This window comes from Entelurus aequoreus, linkage group LG06 (genome assembly GCF_033978785.1).
Source record: "Entelurus aequoreus isolate RoL-2023_Sb linkage group LG06, RoL_Eaeq_v1.1, whole genome shotgun sequence".
NCBI classification, from domain to species: Eukaryota; Metazoa; Chordata; class Actinopteri; order Syngnathiformes; family Syngnathidae; genus Entelurus; species Entelurus aequoreus.
This window is the reverse complement of record NC_084736.1, coordinates 7105382-7126206: the sequence shown is the minus strand read 5'-3', so window position 1 is coordinate 7126206 and position 20825 is coordinate 7105382. Positions and strand designations below refer to the sequence as shown.

The 20825-nt window shown below is 37.9% G+C and overlaps 1 protein-coding gene across 1 annotated transcript in view; it reads left to right on the top strand.

The window, feature by feature from the left end:
* The window catches only part of camsap3 (calmodulin regulated spectrin-associated protein family, member 3), a 97249-nt gene that overhangs the window by 57111 nt on the left and 19313 nt on the right, over positions 1-20825 (top strand). The window contains exons 3-4 of the mRNA XM_062049912.1: positions 11735-11875; positions 15405-15491. Of these exons, the coding sequence (XP_061905896.1) occupies positions 11735-11875; positions 15405-15491 (228 nt within the window). The remainder of the gene's footprint in view (positions 1-11734; positions 11876-15404; positions 15492-20825) is intronic.

Here is a 20825-nt window from a genome sequence, read left to right as displayed (position 1 = left end):
GGGCTTTTTTGCCGATTGTCCATGTCTTAAATACCGATTCCGATATAAACCGATACCGATATATACAGTGGTGGAATTAACACATTATTATGCCTAATTTTGTTGTGATGCCCCGCTGGATGCATTAAACAATGTAACAAGGTTTTCCAAAATAAATCAACTCAAGTTATGGAAAAAAATGCCAACATGGCACTGCCATATTTATTATTGAAGTCACAAAGTGCATTATTTTTTTTAACATGCCTCAAAACAGCAGCTTGGAATTTAGGACATGCTCCCCCTGAGAGAGCATGAGGTGGGCGGGGTTTTTGGGGGTAGCGGGGTGTGTATATTGTAGTGTCCCGGAAGAGTTAGTGCTGCAAGGGGTTCTGGGTATTTGTTCTGTTGTGTTACGGTGCGGATGTTCTCCCGAAATGTGTTTGTCATTCTTGTTTGGTGTGGGTTCACAGTGTGGGGCATATTTGTAACGGTGTTAAAGGCCTACTGAAATGACATTTTTTTATTTAAACGGGAATAGCAGATTCTATGTGTCATATTTGATCATTTCGCGATATTGCCATATTTTTGCTGAAAGGATTTAGTAGAGAAAATCGACGATAAAGTTCGCAACTTTTGCTCGCTGATTAAAAAAAAGCCTTGCCTGTACCGGAAGTAGCGTGACGTCACAGGAGCTAGTATTCCTCACAATTCCCCGTTGTTTACAATGGAGCGAGAGAGATTCGGACCGAGAAAGTGATGATTACCCCATTAATTTGAGCGAGGATGAAAGATTCGTAGATGAGGAACGTTACAGTGAAGGACTTGAGAGGCAGTGAAGGACGTATCTTTTTTCGCTCTGACCGTAACTTAGGTACAAGCTGGCTCATTGGATTCCACACTTTCCTTTTTCTATTGTGGATCACAGATTTGTATTTTAAACCACCTCAGATACTATATCCTCTTGGAAATGAGAGTCGAGAACGCGAAATGGACATTCACAGTGACTGAACATGTAAATACACGATTAATAATATTCAGCTTTGCGAAGCTAAAAAAATAGAAGCTAACCTAGCAACGTAGCCAACGTGATAGCATAGCAGTCTCAAATGCAGATAGAAACTAAATAAATAAAAAACCTGACTGGATGGATAGACAGAAGATCAAAAATACTATTAAACCATGAACATGTAAATACACGATTAATAATATTCAGCTTTTCGAAGCTAAAAAAATAGAAGCTAACCTAGCTACGTAGCCAACGTGATAGCATAGCAGTCTCAAATGCAGATAGAAACTAAATTTAAAAAAAAACCCTGACTGGATGGATAGACAGAAGATCAAAAATACTATTAAACCATGAACATGTAAATACACGATTAATAATATTCAGCTTTGCGAAGCTAAACAAATAGAAGCTAACCTAGCAACGTAGCCAACGTGATAGCATAGCAGTCTCAAATGCAGATAGAAACTAAATTAAAAAAAAACCCTGACTGGAAGGATAGACAGAAGATCAAAAATACTATTAAACCATGAACATGTAAATACACGATTAATAATTTTCAGCTTGGCGAAGCTAAAAAAACAGAAGCTAACTTAGATGCGGCGGCGGGCTTACTCACTGTAGTGCGTCTGCTATCCTGCTCAAAACACAACACAACCTCCTGGTGTTGGTGTTGCTGTAGTCCGCCGCTCCACCGATCGCACCTACAACTTTCTTATTTGCAGTCTCCATTGTCCATTAAACAAATTGCAAAAGATTCACCAACAAAGATGTCCAGAATACTGTGGAATTTTGTCGAAGAAAACAGAGCTATTTGAATTGGGTCCAAACACTTCCCTTGCCCTCGTGACGTCACGCGCATACGTCGTCATACCGCGACGTTTTCAAGCGGAAGTTTCCTGGGAAGTTTAAAATGTCACTTTATAAGTTAACCCGGCCGTATTGGCATGTGTTGCAATGTTAAGATTTCATCATTAATATATAAACTATCAGACTGCGTGGTCGCTAGTAGTGGCTTTCAGTAGGCCTTTAAAGTTGTTTGTATGGCCACCCTTAGTGTGACCTGTATGGCTGTTGACCAAGTATGCCCTGCATTCACTTGTGTGTGTGAAAAGCCGTAGATATTATGTGATTGGGCCGGCACGCAAAGGCAGTGCCTTTAAGGGTTTATTGGCGCTCTGTACTTCTCCCTACGTCCGTGTACACAGCGGCGTTTTTAAAAGTCATACATTTTACTTTTTAAAACCGATACCGATAATTTCCGATATTACGTTTTAAAGCATTTATCGGCCGATGATATCGGCAGCCCGATATTATCGGACATCTCTAAATCAAACTGTAGAGTTGTGAAGTGTCTGGTCAACAGGAACATCTTGCCTTTTTATTTGATAAACTGATAAAAAAAAAAAAAAAAATCCCACAGATCTACCAACGATAGAAATATATACATTTTTCAGTTGTGTATTTCTACATACAATATATCCGTGCACTCTCGTACAAAATCCCCTTTGGTGGCCCCCAGACCCGCCTAAGCCCTGTTGTTTCCCCCTCAGCAGGCACTGGTGGGGGTGGGGGTGGTGTTTTTAAGTCATATTTCAGACATAATCACCGTTTGCCCTCGTCATAATCTCACTAATTGATTGTGGTGTGTGTTTGCCTCGACCGTTACACCGCTAACGTATCCCTGTTGTTTATCCAGAATGCTCTGAGGATGCGGCTAATTGATGGAGTATTGATGTCACTAATCAACTAATACTTGCGAGCCAGAAGCAAGCATTTTTTTTCCTTCTTCCTTGTTGCGTTGCATAGTGGGTCAGCTGGCTGGCTGGCTGGTCGTCATGGCGATCTGGCAGCCTGGTGCATTCTAGAGTGGCTCCTCTCTCCACTCTCATTAGGGAGACTGGACGGTCCCACTCCTTTCATTTTGCACTTTCTGCTTATGAATTACTCCTCTGATTAATTACAGCACAGCCACTCTTTGCAGTCTTTTTGTTTCGCTGCGCTTTCATCTCCAGTCGCCATGTTTTATTCAAGCAGGTGATCTGTGACATCATTCACCGACTATTCAGTCGTGTCTTCAGGCTAGAAAGTGAGCCCGATGCTGCGTCATGTGTACAAACGGATTGGCAAGTCATTTAACTTAGAGTGGGAGTGGGCAAGTTGAGGCAACTTGGGTGTATCTTGAGGACAAGAAAAAAACTCACTGTACAAATACAACCATTTTTACTTCATTAGTTCAAGTTGCTGCAGATAGTTTTTATCATAGATTCACTGCAAAAATAGGAAACATACAGTTGTGGTCAAAAGTGTATATATACACTTGTAAAGAACATCATGTCATGGCTGTCTTGAGTTTCCAATCTACAACTCTTATTTTTTTGTGATAGAGCATACTTGCCAACCCTCCCGGATTTTCCGGGAGACTCCCGGAATTCAGCGCCTCTCCCGAAAACCTTCCGGAAGAAGTTTTCTCCCGAAAATCTCCCGGAATTTAGCCGGAGCTGGAGGCCACGCCCGCTCAAGCTCCATGCGGACCTGAGTGGGGACAGTCTGTTTTCACGTCCGCTTTCCCACGATATGAACACTGTGCCTGCCCAATCACGTTTATAACTGTAGAATGATCGAGGACGAGTTCTTGGTTTCTTATGTGGGTTTATTGTTAGGCAGTTTTATTAACGTCCTCCCAGCGCGGTAACACACAACAGCAGTCATGTTTTCGTCTACCGTAAAGCAGTTCGTCTGCCGTAAACAGCAATGTTGTGACACTCTTAAACAGGACAATACTGCCATCTACTGGATAGCCTCCAAAACACTGAAATTCAAGTATTTATTTTATTTATATGTATAATAAAAGAAATATATATATATATATATATATATATATATATATATATATATATATATATATATATATATATATATATATGTGTGTATGTGTGTGTATATATATATATATATATATATATATATATATATATATATATATATATATATATATATATATATACACCGTAATTTCCAGACTATAAGCCGCTACTTTTCCCCCTCGTTCTGGTCCCTGCGGCTTATACAAGGGTGCGGCTTATTTACGGCCTGTTCTTCTCCGACACAGACGAAGAGGATTTCGGTGGTTTTAGTACGCAGGAGGAAGACAATGATTTTTTTGTTAAAATAAAGCCAATAATGCAATTTTTTGTGGTCCCCTTTATTTAGAAAAGTATTGAAATAATTTTGGTACCGCTACAAAAATATTGGTATTGGCACAACACTAATTTATTGTAAAATACAACTTTATTCTGGCAAGATTTTCTTGTAATTTTCCTTGTCATTTATTATATCTATATTTGTACTAAAACGGGTTATTAGTGTTTTGAATGGGTCAGATGTTGATCTGCTGTGAGAGGATTATACAGTCTTTCATCAGTGACGCGTCCACCGCCAGTTTGTCCTATTTTGCTGCTGTAGGTCATCCACTGGAGAGCGAAAAAGAGCGAGAGAATTGCTCGCACAGACACACGGAGGCGGCATTCCTGCCCTCGGCGACCATGTCAGGAAGGGCAGCGCTTTTTGGTGCAAACTGTCAGACAAGCTTGTTGGCACACCACCAGCAAAGGTCAGCAGTTTGCTGCCCAGGCACGCTCGCAACTGGACCGCCACTACCGTCCACTCCCCAGCCCCCGTGTGTGTTTGAGTTGGAATGTCTAGCTTTTAAAGTGGAATTAATTCCGCGTCAAAGGGAACAGGCACTGATTTGTACAGATTAGGCTCAGGACTGCAGATTGGACCCATGACCAGAATGTGCCGTTTGTGAGAATGAATTGGGAGGCTGATGCTGTTAGTCAGGTGAAGACCAGTCGGGTAAATACACTATATTGCCAAAAGTGTTTGGCCACCCATCCAAATAATAATGATAATAATAATTGCATATTAGTATAGTACCACGATACTAATTAATCATATTCGGTACTATACCGTCTCTGAAAAGTACTGGTATCGGATTTATACCCAAATTTGTGGTTAAAGTAAAGTAAAAGTTAAAGTAAAGTTAAAGTTAAAGTAAAGTACCAATGATTGTCACACACACACTAGGTGTGGTGAAGTTTGTCCTCTGCATTTGACCCATCCCCTTGATCACCCCCTGGGAGGTGAGGGGAGCAGTGGGCAGCAGCATAGCCGCGCCCGGGAATCATTTTTGGTGATTTAACCCCCAATTCCAACCCTTGATGCTGAGTGCCAAGCAGGGAGGTAATGGGTCCCATTTTTATAGTCTTTGGTATGACCCGGCCGGGGTTTGAACTCACAACCTACCGATCTCAGGGCGGACACTCTAACCACTAGGCCACTGAGTAGGTATCATCCAAAACTAATGTAAAGTATCAAACAAGAGAATAATAATAATAATAGATTTAAAAAAAAAAAAAAAAGCACTTTACATTGAGTAAACAACCTCAAAGTGCTACAGTGTATTAAAATTAAATAAAATAAAAAGATAATAAAAAATAAATACAAAAAATAAAAACTAGAACAGCCAAATAGCTAAAACTAGTATGCATATATCTAAAAAAAAAAAAGGCTTTTTTAAAAAGAAGGGTTTTTAAGCCTTTTTTAAAAGCATCCACAGTCTGTGGTGCCCTCAGGTGGTCAGGGAGAGCGTTCCACAGACTGGGAGCGGCGGAGCAGAGCGCCCGGTCTCCCATTGTTCGTAGCTTTGTCCTCGGACGTTGGAGGAGGTTAGCCTGTCCGGAGCGGAGGTGTCGAGTGGAGGATTTGGTGGTGAGTAGTTGATGAGAATCAGGTGTCCGAATCACTTGGCCTGGTGTATACAATCAAGCACTTAGGCATGGAGACTGTTTCTACAAACATTAGTGAAAGAATGGGCCGCTCTCAGGGATTTCCAGCGTGGAACTGTCACAGGATGCCACCTGTGCAACAAATCCAGTCGTGAAATTTCCTCGCTAAATATCCCAAAGTCAACTTTATTCTAAGAAAAGTGAAGAGTTTGGGAACAACAGCAACTCAGCCACCAAGTGGTAGGCCACGTAAACTGACAGAGAGGGGTCGGCGGATGCGGAAGCGCATAGTGCAAAGACTTTCTGCACAGTCGGTTGCTACAGAGCTCCAAACTTCATGTGACCTTCCAGTTAGCCCACGTACAGTACGCAGAGAGCTTCATGGAATGGGTTTCCATGGCCGAGCAGCTGCATCTAAGCCAGACCTCTGGGCAAATTAATGCCCAGGGGCCATATGCGGCCCGTTGTTGCTTTTCAATCTGGCCTGCCGGACATTCCCAAATAATTTTTTTAGATCTACAGCTACAGCTAAAAACTGTAGCTGCCATTATGATGTGTAGTCATGTTTTTTAATGACCGTAAGTCTTCAACTGTACAAAGTATTTCAATGGTTGGAATCTGAGTTTTTGGATGATATACCAGTTACTATGGTAATCTAATTAGTTACTATGGTAATCTACGTCATAGCAGCTCAGACGAGGCACCAAGCAGTGTGGGCGGGAAGCGTTTCCACAGACGCGAAAGAAGATTTTTTTACAACAAAGTTGTAAAGTTCAGTGATATATAGAATAGAATAGAAAGTACTTTATTGATCCCTGGGGGGAATTCAGCAAATATCAGATGTATCAGATTGTAGGTGGGTTTATTTCGTACCCTTCACGTTCATATTTCACTGTTTGTTGCATTTTTGTTGCGCTTCACTTGATTGTAAAATATGTCGATCGAAAGGGGGTGTGACATTCTAATTTTGTCAATATTCAGTGTTATCGTTCATAGAAAAATGTAAAATTCCATTACGTTTTTTTAAGGCGGTCTGTCATAACGTTTTTAGCATTCAATCAGACATTATTGTGAGGTTTGGTATTAGTGTTCCTAAAAATAGATATACCGGCCCCCAGACACATTTTTTTTCTCTAAATGTGGCCCCACGAGTCAATAATTGCCCAGGCCTGATCTAAGCCATACATCACCAAGTCCGATGCAAAGTGTGGGATGCGGTGGTGTAAATCACGTCGCCACTGGACTCTAGAGCAGTGGAGACGTCTTCCATGGACTGATGGATCACGCTTTTCCATCTGGCAATCTGATAGTCAAGTCTGGGTTTGGAGGTTGCCAGGAGAACGCTACATTTCGGACTGCATTGTGCCGAGTTTGAAATTTAGTGGAGGAGGAATTATGGTGTGGGGTTGTTTTTCAGGAGTTGTCCCCTTAGTTCCAGTGAAAGGAACTTTGAATGCTCCAGGATACCAAAACATTTTTGGACAATTCCATGGGATGGCACTTCAAGTTAAGTCCAAGTTAGGACCTAAATTATTCAATCTCTATATAAATGACATTTGTAAAGTTACAAAAGATTTAAAGTTAGTATTATTTGCGGATGATACAACAGCGTTTTGTTCAGGAGAGAACACACAGGAGATAATACAAATAATAACAGAAGAAATTAACAAATTAAAAAGATGGTAATGATAATGATTGATGATAAATTGAACTGGAAATCTCACGTAAAAAATATACAACATAAAGTTGCAAGAAACACGTCAATTATGAATAAAGCAAAACATGTTCTAGACCAAAAATCCCTTCATATTCTCTACTGCTCGCTAGTGTGACCATATCTGAGCTACTGTGTAGAAATATGGGGAAATAATTACAAAAGTACACTTCATTCATTAACGGTGTTACAAAAAAGATCAGTTAGAATAATACATCATGTTGGATATAGAGAACATACAAACCCTTTATTTATTGAATCAAAAATACTGAAATTCCACGACATAGTGAATTTGCAAACAGCTAAAATTATGCACAAAGCAAACTATAACCTGCTACCCAAGAATATACAACAATTCTTCTCAAAAAAAGAGAAGAAATATAATCTTAGAGAAAAACTTAATTTAAAACATTTGTTTGCACGTACAACACTTAAGACCTTCAGTACATCAGTATGTGGAATTAAATTATGGAATGGATTAAGCAAAGCAATCAAACAATGTACTAATATGATCCACTTCAAGAAACTCTTCAAACTTAAAGTGTTTACAAAGTACAAAGAAGAAGAACCATGACAAACATTCTCAATTTATTTCATCCATCCATTCATTCATTCTTAAAGTAATCTTACTTATCTCATCATATGAAATATGACTTACTTCACCAATTATTATTATTAAATTCTTACAATTATTTATTTATTTATTTTTATTGTGATTACTTATTGAGTTTATTGTGAAAAAATTGTGAACAGGAAGTGAGCAAAAAGTTTTGCAACTGTTATGTAAAGAAAAGGGGTAGGATTAAATAAGCTCTGCTTCTTCCTACTCCTTTTCGAACATGTTGAAAAGAGAAACTGGAAATTGTGATGTATCATGTTGTATGCTTGCATGTTCCAAATAAACTCAAACTCAATGTGAGTCAAGGCAGGTGGCCAAATACTTTTGGCAATATAGTGTACGTCCAGTAAGGTATGGATCTTTTCCAGATGCTCATCTTTGTTAATGGATGCAAGTAATGTTGTGTGATTTGAGAGAGCAAATAAACTAAGGCTTGGTTTCTGTCTTACGGGGGAGCACAACATCTAATGAGCTAACTGGTTTATAGAGTGAAAGCACTCTGAGATAAGAGTGCTGCTGCTGTGTGGTAATGGTCTCTGCCATTAGACATATCTCTGGTATAAGTGGCAGGTATGGGAAAATGCACTTAGTATGTCAGAAATACAAATACACGAATATCTCGCCTTACTTTTAACTCAAAACAATTGAATAAGTGCTTGGTCCCCCCCAGAACAGCACCATTTTAGCATGCCTTGTAATATGCCTTTTAAAAAGAAAAACAAACTTTTACATACAGAATATTGTTTCAAAAACAATTGCACGACTAACAACTACATGTGAATTAATGTCATAATAATGTACTGTATTTTCCGGACTATAAGGCGCACTTTCCAGAGTCGGGACCCGGGGTAGACCGCTCGTCTGTGCATCGGTTGGGGGCGTCTCTGCGCTGCTGACCTGTCTCCGCTCGGGAGACAGGTCCACTATGGACTGGACTCTCACTATTATATTAGATCCACTATGAACTGGACCCTCACACTATTATGTTAGATCCACTATGGACTGGACTCTCACACTATTATGTTAGATCCACTATGGACTGGACTCTCACTATTATGTTAGATCCACTATGGACTGGACTCTCACACTATTATGTTAGATCCACTATGGACTGGACCCTCACTATTATGTTAGATCCACTATGGACTGGACTCTCACTATTATGTTAGATCAACTATGGACTGGACTCTCTCACTATTATGTTAGATCCACTATGGACTAGACTCTTACTATTATGTTAGATCCACTATGGACTAGACTCTCACACTATTATGTTAGATCCACTATGGACTGGACTCTCACTATTATGTTAGATCCACTATGGACTGGACTCTCACTATTATGTTAGATCCACTATGGACTGGACTCTCTCACTATTATGTTAGATCCACTATGGGCTGGACCCTCACTATTATGTTAGATCCACTATGGACTGGACTCTCACACTATTATGTTAGATCCACTATGGACTGGACCCTCACTATTATGTTAGATCCACTATGGACTGGACCCTCACTATTATGTTAGATCCACTATGGACTGGACTCTTACAATATTATGTTAGATCCACTATGGACTGGACTCTCACATTATTTTGCTAGATCCACTATGGACTGGACTCTCACACTATTATGTTAGATCCACTATGGACTGGACTCTTACAATATTATGTTAGATCCACTATGGACTGGACTCTCACACTATTATGTTAGATCCACTATGGACTGTATTCTCACATTATTACGCTAGATCCACTATGGACTGGACTCTCACTATTATATTAGATCCACTATGAACTGGACCCTCACACTATTATGTTAGATCCACTATGGACTGGACTCTCACACTATTATGTTAGATCCACTATGGACTGGACTCTCACTATTATGTTAGATCCACTATGGACTGGACTCTCACACTATTATGTTAGATCCACTATGGACTGGACCCTCACTATTATGTTAGATCTACTATGGACTGGACTCTCACTATTATGTTAGATCAACTATGGACTGGACTCTCTCACTATTATGTTAGATCCACTATGGACTGGACTCTTACTATTATGTTAGATCCACTATGGACTAGACTCTCACACTATTATGTTAGATCCACTATGGACTGGACTCTCACTATTATGTTAGATCCACTATGGACTGGACTCTCTCACTATTATGTTAGATCCACTATGGACTGGACCCTCACTATTATGTTAGATCCACTATGGACTGGACTCTCACACTATTATGTTAGATCCACTATGGACTGGACCCTCACTATTATGTTAGATCCACTATGGACTGGACCCTCACTATTATGTTAGATCCACTATAGACTGGACTCTTACAATATTATGTTAGATCCACTATGGACTGGACTCTCACATTATTTTGCTAGATCCACTATGGACTGGACTCTTACAATATTATGTTAGATCCACTATAGACTGGACTCTTACAATATTATGTTAGATCCACTATGGACTGGACTCTCACACTATTATGTTAGATCCACTATGGACTGTATTCTCACATTATTATGCTAGATCCACTATGGACTGGACTCTCACACTATTATGTTAGATCCACTATGGACTGGACCCTCACTATTATGTTAGATCCACTATAGACTGGACTCTTACAATATTATGTTAGATCCACTATGGACTGGACTCTCTCACTATTATGTTAGATCCACTATGGACTGGACTCTCACTATTATGTTAGATCCACTATGGACTGGACCCTCACTATTATGCTAGATCCACTATGGACTGGACTCTCACATTATTATGCTAGATCCACTCGACGTTCATTGCACCGGTCACCCGGGGGGGTCCCCACATCTGCGGTCCCCTCCAAGGTTTCTCATTGTCCCATTGGGTTGAGTTTTTCCTTGCCCTGATGTGGGACCTGAGCCAAGGATGTCGTTGTGGCTTGTGCGGCCCTTTGAGACTCTCGTGATTTAGGGCTATATAAGTAAACATTGATTGATTGATTGATTGACTTAAAATTATTTTTCTCAAAACGTGACAGTGCGCCTTATAACCCGGTGCGCCTAATGTAAGGAATAAGTTTGGTTGAGCTCACCAACCTCGAAGCTATTTTATTTGTACGTGGTACCGAAAATTAACCGAATTGTGACCTCTAAACCGAGGTACGTACCGAACCGAAAATGTTTGTGTACCGTTAGACCCCTAGTCCACCCTCTGGTATGCAGTGGTTCAGGTGTTGAAAAGTTATACCCTGTGGGGTGTCCTAATTTTTGCACACAAACGTATGGCAACGAGTCCAAGAGTGCACTGAATCCTTGTCATGTTCTAATCAGGAAGCAGCTGAGGAATAAAAGACACACACACACACACACACACACACACACACACACACACACACACACACACACACACGTGCAGCCATTTTGCTGGTCTGCTTCCAATGTAATGATTTAAAGTTCAACCACTTGAATGACTTTCATGTTTGCAGGCAACAGACCTTGTCAGGTGCCCACGTGGCCTCTGGTGACTCCTAGAGGAGGCACTTTGTAACTAACTTTTGTCTTCCCACTAATGCTTGCATTTTCATGTTTTAAATTTCCGTCCTTTTTGACCATTTTCTCTCCCGTCCTTCCAGAGCGCTCACTTGGTGGTGATCGACGCACTGATGACGGTGGGAGCCTCTGAGACGGTGACCTTGGCCAAGGCTGGCGGTTCTGCTGAGCTTCTGGGCGGGTCTTCCAGCTGGACAGATGCTGTGCTCCACTGGGTTAACGCGGTGAGGGTTGCACTATTTTAACAACAAACATGGGAAACACCACTGCAAGCCACAATAATAAACATATTGGTAAATAATATCAGCATTAATATCTTTGTTCTACTCAAAGTGTGACAATTTGATCGTGTTAGTGAGCAGGATTTTACAAGAGCTACAAAATGTACACAAAACTACGTGGTGTCAGGTTCAAACACTGATGACATTTATCAAACAGGCAAGAAGCAAGGAATCATGCAGAGACAGAGTTCAATTTGTTCAACTCAGTGTCACGTTTTGATCGTGTTAGTGTGCAGGATTTTACAAGAGCTACAAAATGTACACAAAACTACATGGTGTCAGGTTCAAACACTGATGACATTTATTAAACAGACAAGATATTATCGGCCGATAAATGCGTTAAAATGTAATATAGGAAATTATCGGTATCGGTTTTTTTATTATCAGTTTTTTTATTTTATTTTCTATTTTATTTATTTTTTATTAAATCCACATAAAAAACACAAGATACACTTACAATTAGTGCACCAACCCAAAAAACCTCCCTCCCCCCATTTACACTCATTCACACAAAAGGGTTGTTTCTTTCTGTTATTAATATTCTGGTTCCTACATTATATATCAATATACATCAATACAGTCTGCAAGGGATACAGTCCGTAAGCACACATGATTGTGCGTGCTGCTGCTCCACTAATAATACTAACCTTTAACAGTTAATTTTACAAATTTTCATTAATTACTAGTTTCTATGTAACCGTTTTTATATTGTTTTACTTTCTTTTTTATTCAAGAAAATGTTTTTAATTTATTTCTTATTTTATTTGATTCATTTTTTTTAAAAAGTACCTTATCTTCACCATACCTGGTTGTCCAAATTAGGCATAATAATGTGTTAATTCCACGACTGTATATATCGGTTGATATCGGTATCGGTAATTAAAGAGTTGGACAATATCGGCATATCGGCTATCGGCAAAAAGCCATTATCGGACATCCCTAATTCTAACACATGGGTACATTTTGGTGCAGATCTGGTTAAAGATGCAGATATTTTTTTAACCTTCTGCCTGTTACAGCCTGCTTGTATTGGGTCCAAGTGGGGGCAGTTCCCCACCACATCCAGCAGAGGGAGCAGTTTTTCAAAAAAGCTTTGGCTCTCACTTTGTAATGTGCACTACTCCCACCTATAGGACCGGAGTTGATTGGTATCAATCAATTCTATTCTCAGATATGCATTTATAGTTAATGTCGTAGTCCGACAGGGTTGTCACGATACCAGAATGTATTCACCTATATCGATATCTGTGAATTTCCACGATTCACGATACATATTCGATACCACAACTTTAAATAAAAACACTGAACCCACGTACTTTTAAATGTACTGCTTTGTTAAAAACTGTTTTAAACTTATTATACTTAAGATAATCTAAGTCACAGGTGTCAAACTCAAGGTGGGGGGGCCAGAGACATCATTTTATCTGGCACCTAGAAATGACATGTGTCAATAAAGTACTTAATATTTTCCCACTAAATGTAATAATTGTTTTCATTTTGACAGAAAAAATATATGTACTGCATGAAATTGCATGCCTTTTAAACTTTAATAGTATCCATTATTGCAACACATATTACAGTATATAATCATACTTTCCAAACATGCTTTTGTCTAAATAAAAATACTTAACTTTACAGCAAACTGCCCTTCAAATTAATAAAATTTACAATACATTTTACGTTGTTCTTTGCAGCATATTACTGTAAATTGAAAAAAAACTACTGTTTTTTGCGTTAAAATTCTGTTGACTGAGCTGCCAGTTTTTGACTGTAAAATCTACAGTTGTTGTTTTTAACTTTGTATTACCGTAAATGGAAATATTTGTTTTTACGGTAGAAAAACCGGCAGCTAAGTTGCCTGAATTAAAAAAAAAGAACATGTACTGTTTTTCCATTAATAATATCATGTTGTGAAAACAATGTAAATTTAACACAAAAATTGTGGCAACTAAGCTGCCAGCTTTTTCTGTTAAAACCCCCCCAAAAAACTGTAGTACTGTTTTTCCATTTACTGTAAAATGCTGTAAAAACAACAAAAAAACACTATTTTACAGTAAAATTTTGTAAATGTAAAGTTTTTAGTCTACTTAAAACAATTTGTATAATTAATAAAGAAATCCAGAGGCAAATTCATTAGGGATGTCCGATATTGTTTTTGAACACTGACTTTTTGCATTGCAGCTCCAAGGAACTCAAAAACATTAAACCTGAATGTATTCATTTTTCAATACACTGGCAAAATTTTTTTTTAAACATTTTCACATTATCGGTATTGTTTGTAGAATTTGGAGGACAAAAAAAGTAATTTATTCCATTTTGAAATAAGGCCCTAACTAGAGATGTCCGATATCGGCATGACGATATCGGCCGATAAATGCTTTAAAATGTAATATCGGAAATTATTGGTATCGGTTTCATAATTATCGGTTTCAAAAATTAAAATTCATGACTTTTTAAAACGCCGCTGTGTACACGGACGTAGGGAGAAGTACAGAGCGCCAATAAACCTTAAAGGCACTGCCTTTGCGTGCCGGCCCGGTCACATAATATCTACGGCTTTTCACACACACAAGTGAATGCAAGGCATACTTGGTCAACAGCCATACAGGTCACGCTGAGGGTGGCCGTATAAACAACTTTAACACTGTTACAAATATGCGCCACACTGTGAACCCACACCAAACAAGAATGACAAACACATTTCGGGAGAACATCCGCACCGTAACAGAACATAAACACAACAGAACAAATACCCAGAACCCCTTGCAGCACTAACTCTTCCGGGACGCTACAATATACACCCCCGCTACCCCCTATCCCTAAACTTCCCCCAACCCCGCCCACCTCAACCTCCTCGTGCTCTCTCAGGGAGAGCATGTCCCAAATTCCAAGCTGCTGTTTTGAGGCATGTTAAAAAAAAAATAATGCACTTTGTGACTTCAATAATAAATATGGCAGTGCCATGTTGGCATTTTTTTTTCCATAACTTGAGTTGATTTATTTTGGAAAACCTTGTTACATTGTTTAATGCAGTGGTCCCCAACCACCGGGCCGCAAAAGAAATAAAAAAAAATGAAATCAACATAAAAAACACAATATATACATTATATATCAATGTAGATCAATACAGTCAGCAGGGATACAGTCCCCCCCCCCCCACCCCCACCGGTCCGTGGAACAAATTTTCAAGCGTTGACCGGTCCGCAGCTACAAAAAGGTTGGGGACCACTGGTTTAATGCATCCAGCGGGGCATCACAACAAAATTAGGCATAATAATGTGTTAATTCCACCACTGTATATATCAGTATCGGTTGGTATCGGAATCTGTAATTAAGAGTTGGACAATATCGGGATATCGGCAAATAAGCCATTATCGGACATCTCTACCTGTCATCATTTGGTATTGTGAGCTTTTATTTTCAACTTGGGCTCCATAAAAGCTTTAACAAGCATCTGTTTGAATGTGTTCAGATCAACCAGAGACTGAGGGAGCTCACAGACGCAGGCCACAATGAACCAAGCGTGCCAGAAAGTGACCCCCAGCCTCTCCAGCCCTCTGTGAGTATGTCATGCAGCTCTGTCTTCACATCATGTTGCTGCTTCTGCTACATTTGCAAGCTGATCTATTTTCTTCTGCCGCACATTTGAATTGTTGACGCCAAAACAAGATGGCCGTGTCATTACGAGTCCTTGTTGTGTTGAAACTCTCTGTGCTCCTGTCCTCCGTCTCTCTGTTTCCTTCCTGCGCTCACTCCTCTTTGACAGTGTCCTACTCGCTGGTATTGGAAACTAGTTCCTGTAAGTTCCCTTTTTTCCCCTTTCCCTTCCTTCTCCACTTCCATCCTTGCAGTGTCTTCATCACTTTTATCATCCAGTATCTGACAGGTCAGGCTTCCTTTTTTGTTCCGCGTTGTTTGCTTTGTGCAAGTGTTGCAGACTGTGGATAGAAGTGCAGGTTGCGAGTGGGTTGGTGTGGATAGAAGTGCAGGTTGCGAGTGGGTTGGTGTGGATAGTAGTGCAGGTTGCGAGTGGTCAAAGTTAACACGCATGTTTAGTTTCATCTGCCTTGCCTGCAAATGTCCTCTCACAACTTGCATGTATTTACTTGCATTCTTTTTTTACACTTTGATCATAAATGCGTTAAAATGTAATATCGGAAATTATCGGTATCGTTTTTTTTATTATCTGTATCGGTTTTTAAAAAAAAAATTTTTTTTTAATTTTTATTTTATTTATTAAATCAACATAAAAAACACAAGATACACTTACAATTGGTGCACCAACCCAAAAAACCTCCCTCCCCCCATTTCTTTCTGTTATCAATATTCTGGTTCCTACATTATATATCAATACAGTCTGCAAGGGATACAGTCCGTAAGCACACATGATTGTGCGTGCTGCTGCTCCACTAATAGTACTAACCTTTAACAGTTAATTTTACTCATTTTCATTCATTACTAGTTTCTATGTAACTGTTTTTATATTGTTTTACTTTCTTTTTTATTCAAGAAAATGTTTTTAATTTAGTTATCTTATTTATTTATTTTTTTAAAAAAGTACCTTATCTTCACCATACATGGTTGTCCAAATTAGGCATAATGTGTTAATTCCACGACTGCATGTATCGGTTGATATCGGTATCGGTTGATATCGGTATCGGTAATTAAATAGTTGGACAATATCGGAATATCGGATATCGGCAAAAAGCCATTATCGGACATCCCTAGTTTATTTTTAAACAATGAACACTTCTTATAGCCAAAATAAATGACTAATTTTCAAAATTATGCCTAATTTTGTTAATAATGGCTTCTTTGCCGATATTCCGATATTGTCCAACTCTAAATTACCGATTCCGATATCAACCGATACCGATATATACAGTTGTGGAATTAACACATTATTATGCCTAATTTTGTTAATAATGGCTTCTTTGCCGATATTCCGATATTGTCCAACTCTAAATTACCGATTCCGATATCAACCGATACTGATATATACCGTTGTGTAATTAACACATTATTATGCTTAATTTTGTTAATAATGGCTTCTTTGCCAATATCCGATATTCCGATATTGTCCAACTCTTAAATACCGATTCCGATATCAACCGATACCGATATATACCGTTGTGGAATTAACACATTATTATGCTTAATTTTGTTAATAATGGCTTCTTTGCCAATATCCGATATTCCGATATTGTCCAACTCTTAAATACCGATTCCGATATCAACCGATACCGATATATACCGTTGTGGAATTAACACATTATTATGCCTAATTTTGTTAATAATGGCTTCTTTGCCGATATCCGATATTCCGATATTGTCCAACTCTTAATTACCGATTCTGATATCAACCGATACCGATATATACCGTTGTGGAATTAACACATTATTATGCTTAATTTTGTTAATGGCTTCTTTGCCGATATCCGATATTCCAATATTGTCCAACTCTTAATTACCGATTCCGATATTAACCGATACCGATATATACAGTTGTGGATTAACACATTATTATGCCTAATTTTGTTAATAATGGCTTCTTTGCCGATAGCCGATATTCCGATATTGTCCAACTCTTAAGTACCGATTCCGATATCAACCGATACCGATATATATAGTTGTGGAATTAACACATTATTATGCCTAATTTTGCTAAGAATGGCTTCTTTGCCGATATTCGATATTCCGATATTGTCCAACTCTTAATTACCGATTCCGATATCAACCGATACCGATATATACCGTTGTGGAATTAACACATTATTATGCCTAATTTTGTTAATAATGGCTTCTTTGCCGATATCCGATATTCCGATATTGTCCAACTCTTAATTACCGATTCCAATATCAAACGATACCGATATATACAGTTGTGGAATTAACACATTATTATGCCTAATTTTTACCTGGTTGTCCAAATTAGGCATAATAATGTGTTAATTCCACGACTGTATATATCGGTTGATATCGGTATCGGTTGATATCGGTATCGGTAATTAAAGAGTTGGACAATATCGGCATATCGGATATCGGCAAAAAGCCATTATCGGACATCCCTACCTTGTGCAATTATGTTCACACATCTGAAAACAGTTTAGCTCGTTACAGAAGCTACAAAACGGACCTTCCTTTGAGCAGGTTGAGTTTCTGGAGCATCACATTTGTGGGGTCAAACGCTCAAAATGGCCAGAAAAAGAGAACTTTCATCTGAAACTCGACAGTCTATTCTTTTTTTTTTTTTAAAGTACCTTATCTTCACCATACATGGTTGTCCAAATTAGGCATAATAATGTGTTAATTCCACGACTGCATATATCGGTTGATATCGGTATCGGTAATTAAAGAGTTGGACAATATCGGAATATCGGATATCGGCAAAAAGCCATTATCGGACATCCCTAGTTTATTTTTAAACAATGAACACTTCTTATAGCCAAAATAAATGACTAATTTTCATTTTTAAAATTATTATTTGAAAAAATAAAAATACTATTTATCAATACCAAAAATGTACCATAAAAATATCACTTTATAGTGTAAAATTGTTTCTTTTCTCCATTTTAAATGAAGCCCTTATAGTTTTAGAAATCTTCACAGAAGTCTTTGCTTCTTTTTGTTTGTGTAAATGTACAAGGATATTCTTTTTTTCTTTTGTAAAAATCAAATAACACAAACTTTATGCCCAAAAAATGTGCAATAAATATTAAAGCAATTAGGAAAACAAATGGCGAAAAGCCATTATCGGACATCCCTACTTTGATCTCCTCTATTTATATTCTGCACCTACTGCACTGCAAAAAGTCAGTGTTCAAAAACAAGAAAAAAAAAATACAAACATTAGCGGTATTTTATTTGAACTAAGCAAAATTATCTGCCAATAGAGCAAGAAAATTTGACTTGTCAAGACTTTCCAAAACAAATCAAATTAGCTAACCTCAATGAACCCAAAAATACCTTAAAATAAGTATATTCTCACTAATAACAAGTGCACTTTTCTTGGTAGAAAAAAAAAGAGACCTTTTTGCTCAATATGTGGAAAAATATTCTTAAATGAAGTAAATGCTAGTGCCATTATCTTGACATAATGATATGCGCTCGGCATTACATTTCTTGAAACCAGCAAACTTATATTAAAAACTAATTTATTGTTCTTAATGCAGGGGTGTCCAAAGTGCGGCCCGCAGCTAGTTGTTTAGCGGCCCGCCACACATTCTGGAAATGCTATTGCAAAAATTAAAAATAAACATTAAAAAAAGTGGAATGAGGTGAAATATAAAGAGGAAAAATTGCAATGTTGACACAAAAGCTGCCATGCAGGCTGTTTGTTTTTCTTTTGTCTTTCTTTATTTTGCTTTTTTTGCCATTGCTCAAAAAAAAAATTTAAATTTTTTTTTTTATATTCAATGTTATAATCAATTATTGACCTATTCAAGGCTCCAATTACTTCAAATATTTCGCTTTAAAATGTTTTATGTGGAAAATATTGCATATATTGTGTGGTTGCCATATAAAAACAATGTTTTCTTTGACATAAGAGCATAAAACAAACAGGACAGATATATCTGAAGTTGATCTCGTAATTTAAGTGTTGAAAGTAAAACAAATATATGATAAAAATGTATCACTATATGAGTAGGGGACCTTTTGGATCCCAAATATATTTAATGAGATTTTATTTATCTTTTCACTGTGATTGATCAAAAATAATGAATTAAAATCAATGGTGTCCTGTAGGGATGTCCGATAATGGCTTTTTGCCGATATCCGATATTCCGATATTGTCCAACTCTTTAATTACCGATACCGATATCAACCGATACTGATATATACAGTCGTGGAATTAACACATTATTATGCCTAATTTGGACAACCAGGTATGGTGAAGATAAGGTTGTTTTAAAAAAAAAAAAAAATTAAGATAAATTAAAAACATTTTCTTGAATACAAAAGAAAGTAAAACAATATAAAAACAGTTACATAGAAACTAGTAATTAATGAAAATGAGTAAAATTAACTGTTAAAGGTTAGTACTATTAGTGGACCAGCAGCACGCACAATCATGTGTGCTTACGGACTGTATCCCTTGCAGACTGTATTGATATATATTGATATATAATGTAGGAAGCAGAATATTAATAACAGAAAGAAACAACCCTTTTGTGTGAATGAGTGTAAATGGGGGAGGGAGGTTTTTTGGGTTGGTGCACTAATTGTAAGTGTCTCTTGTGTTTTTTATGTGGATTTAATAATAAAACAGAACAAAAAAAACAAAAAACGATACCGATAATAAAAAAAACGATACCGATCATTTCCGATATTACATTTGAAAACATTTATCGGCCGATAATATCGGCAGGCCGATATTATCGGACATCTCTAGTGTCCTGCATTGTTGATCTTTTTAGGGTTTCAATTACTTCACATCAAACATTGCTTTCTGAAGGTTTTGGGCGGTGGGGAAAATACTGCATATTTCACTTTTACTATAACAAACAAAGTTGTCTTTGACAGAAAAGGCATACAACCTTTATTTTAACGTTATATCAACCTGAAGTTGATGTAGAGATTTACTGTAAGCGTTTATCCATCCATAAATAAAAATAATGATAATTTGACTTATCTTTTACATTTTAATGACTGAGACTCTTTATATTTATATATTTTGTTATGATTTGAAAATGAAAAATATCAAAATGGCCCCTGCTTGCTTTAATTTTTTTTGTGTGCGGCCCTCAATGGAAAAAGTGTGGACACCCCTGTCTTAATGGAAAGGCAACAAGGCAAGCGCTTGTTACTCTCGGGGTCTCCTAGCCGCTCAGGCAAATCATATTGTCTAAAAATGCATTTTTCCATCGAGAACATGACATCATCGCGCCAAGTG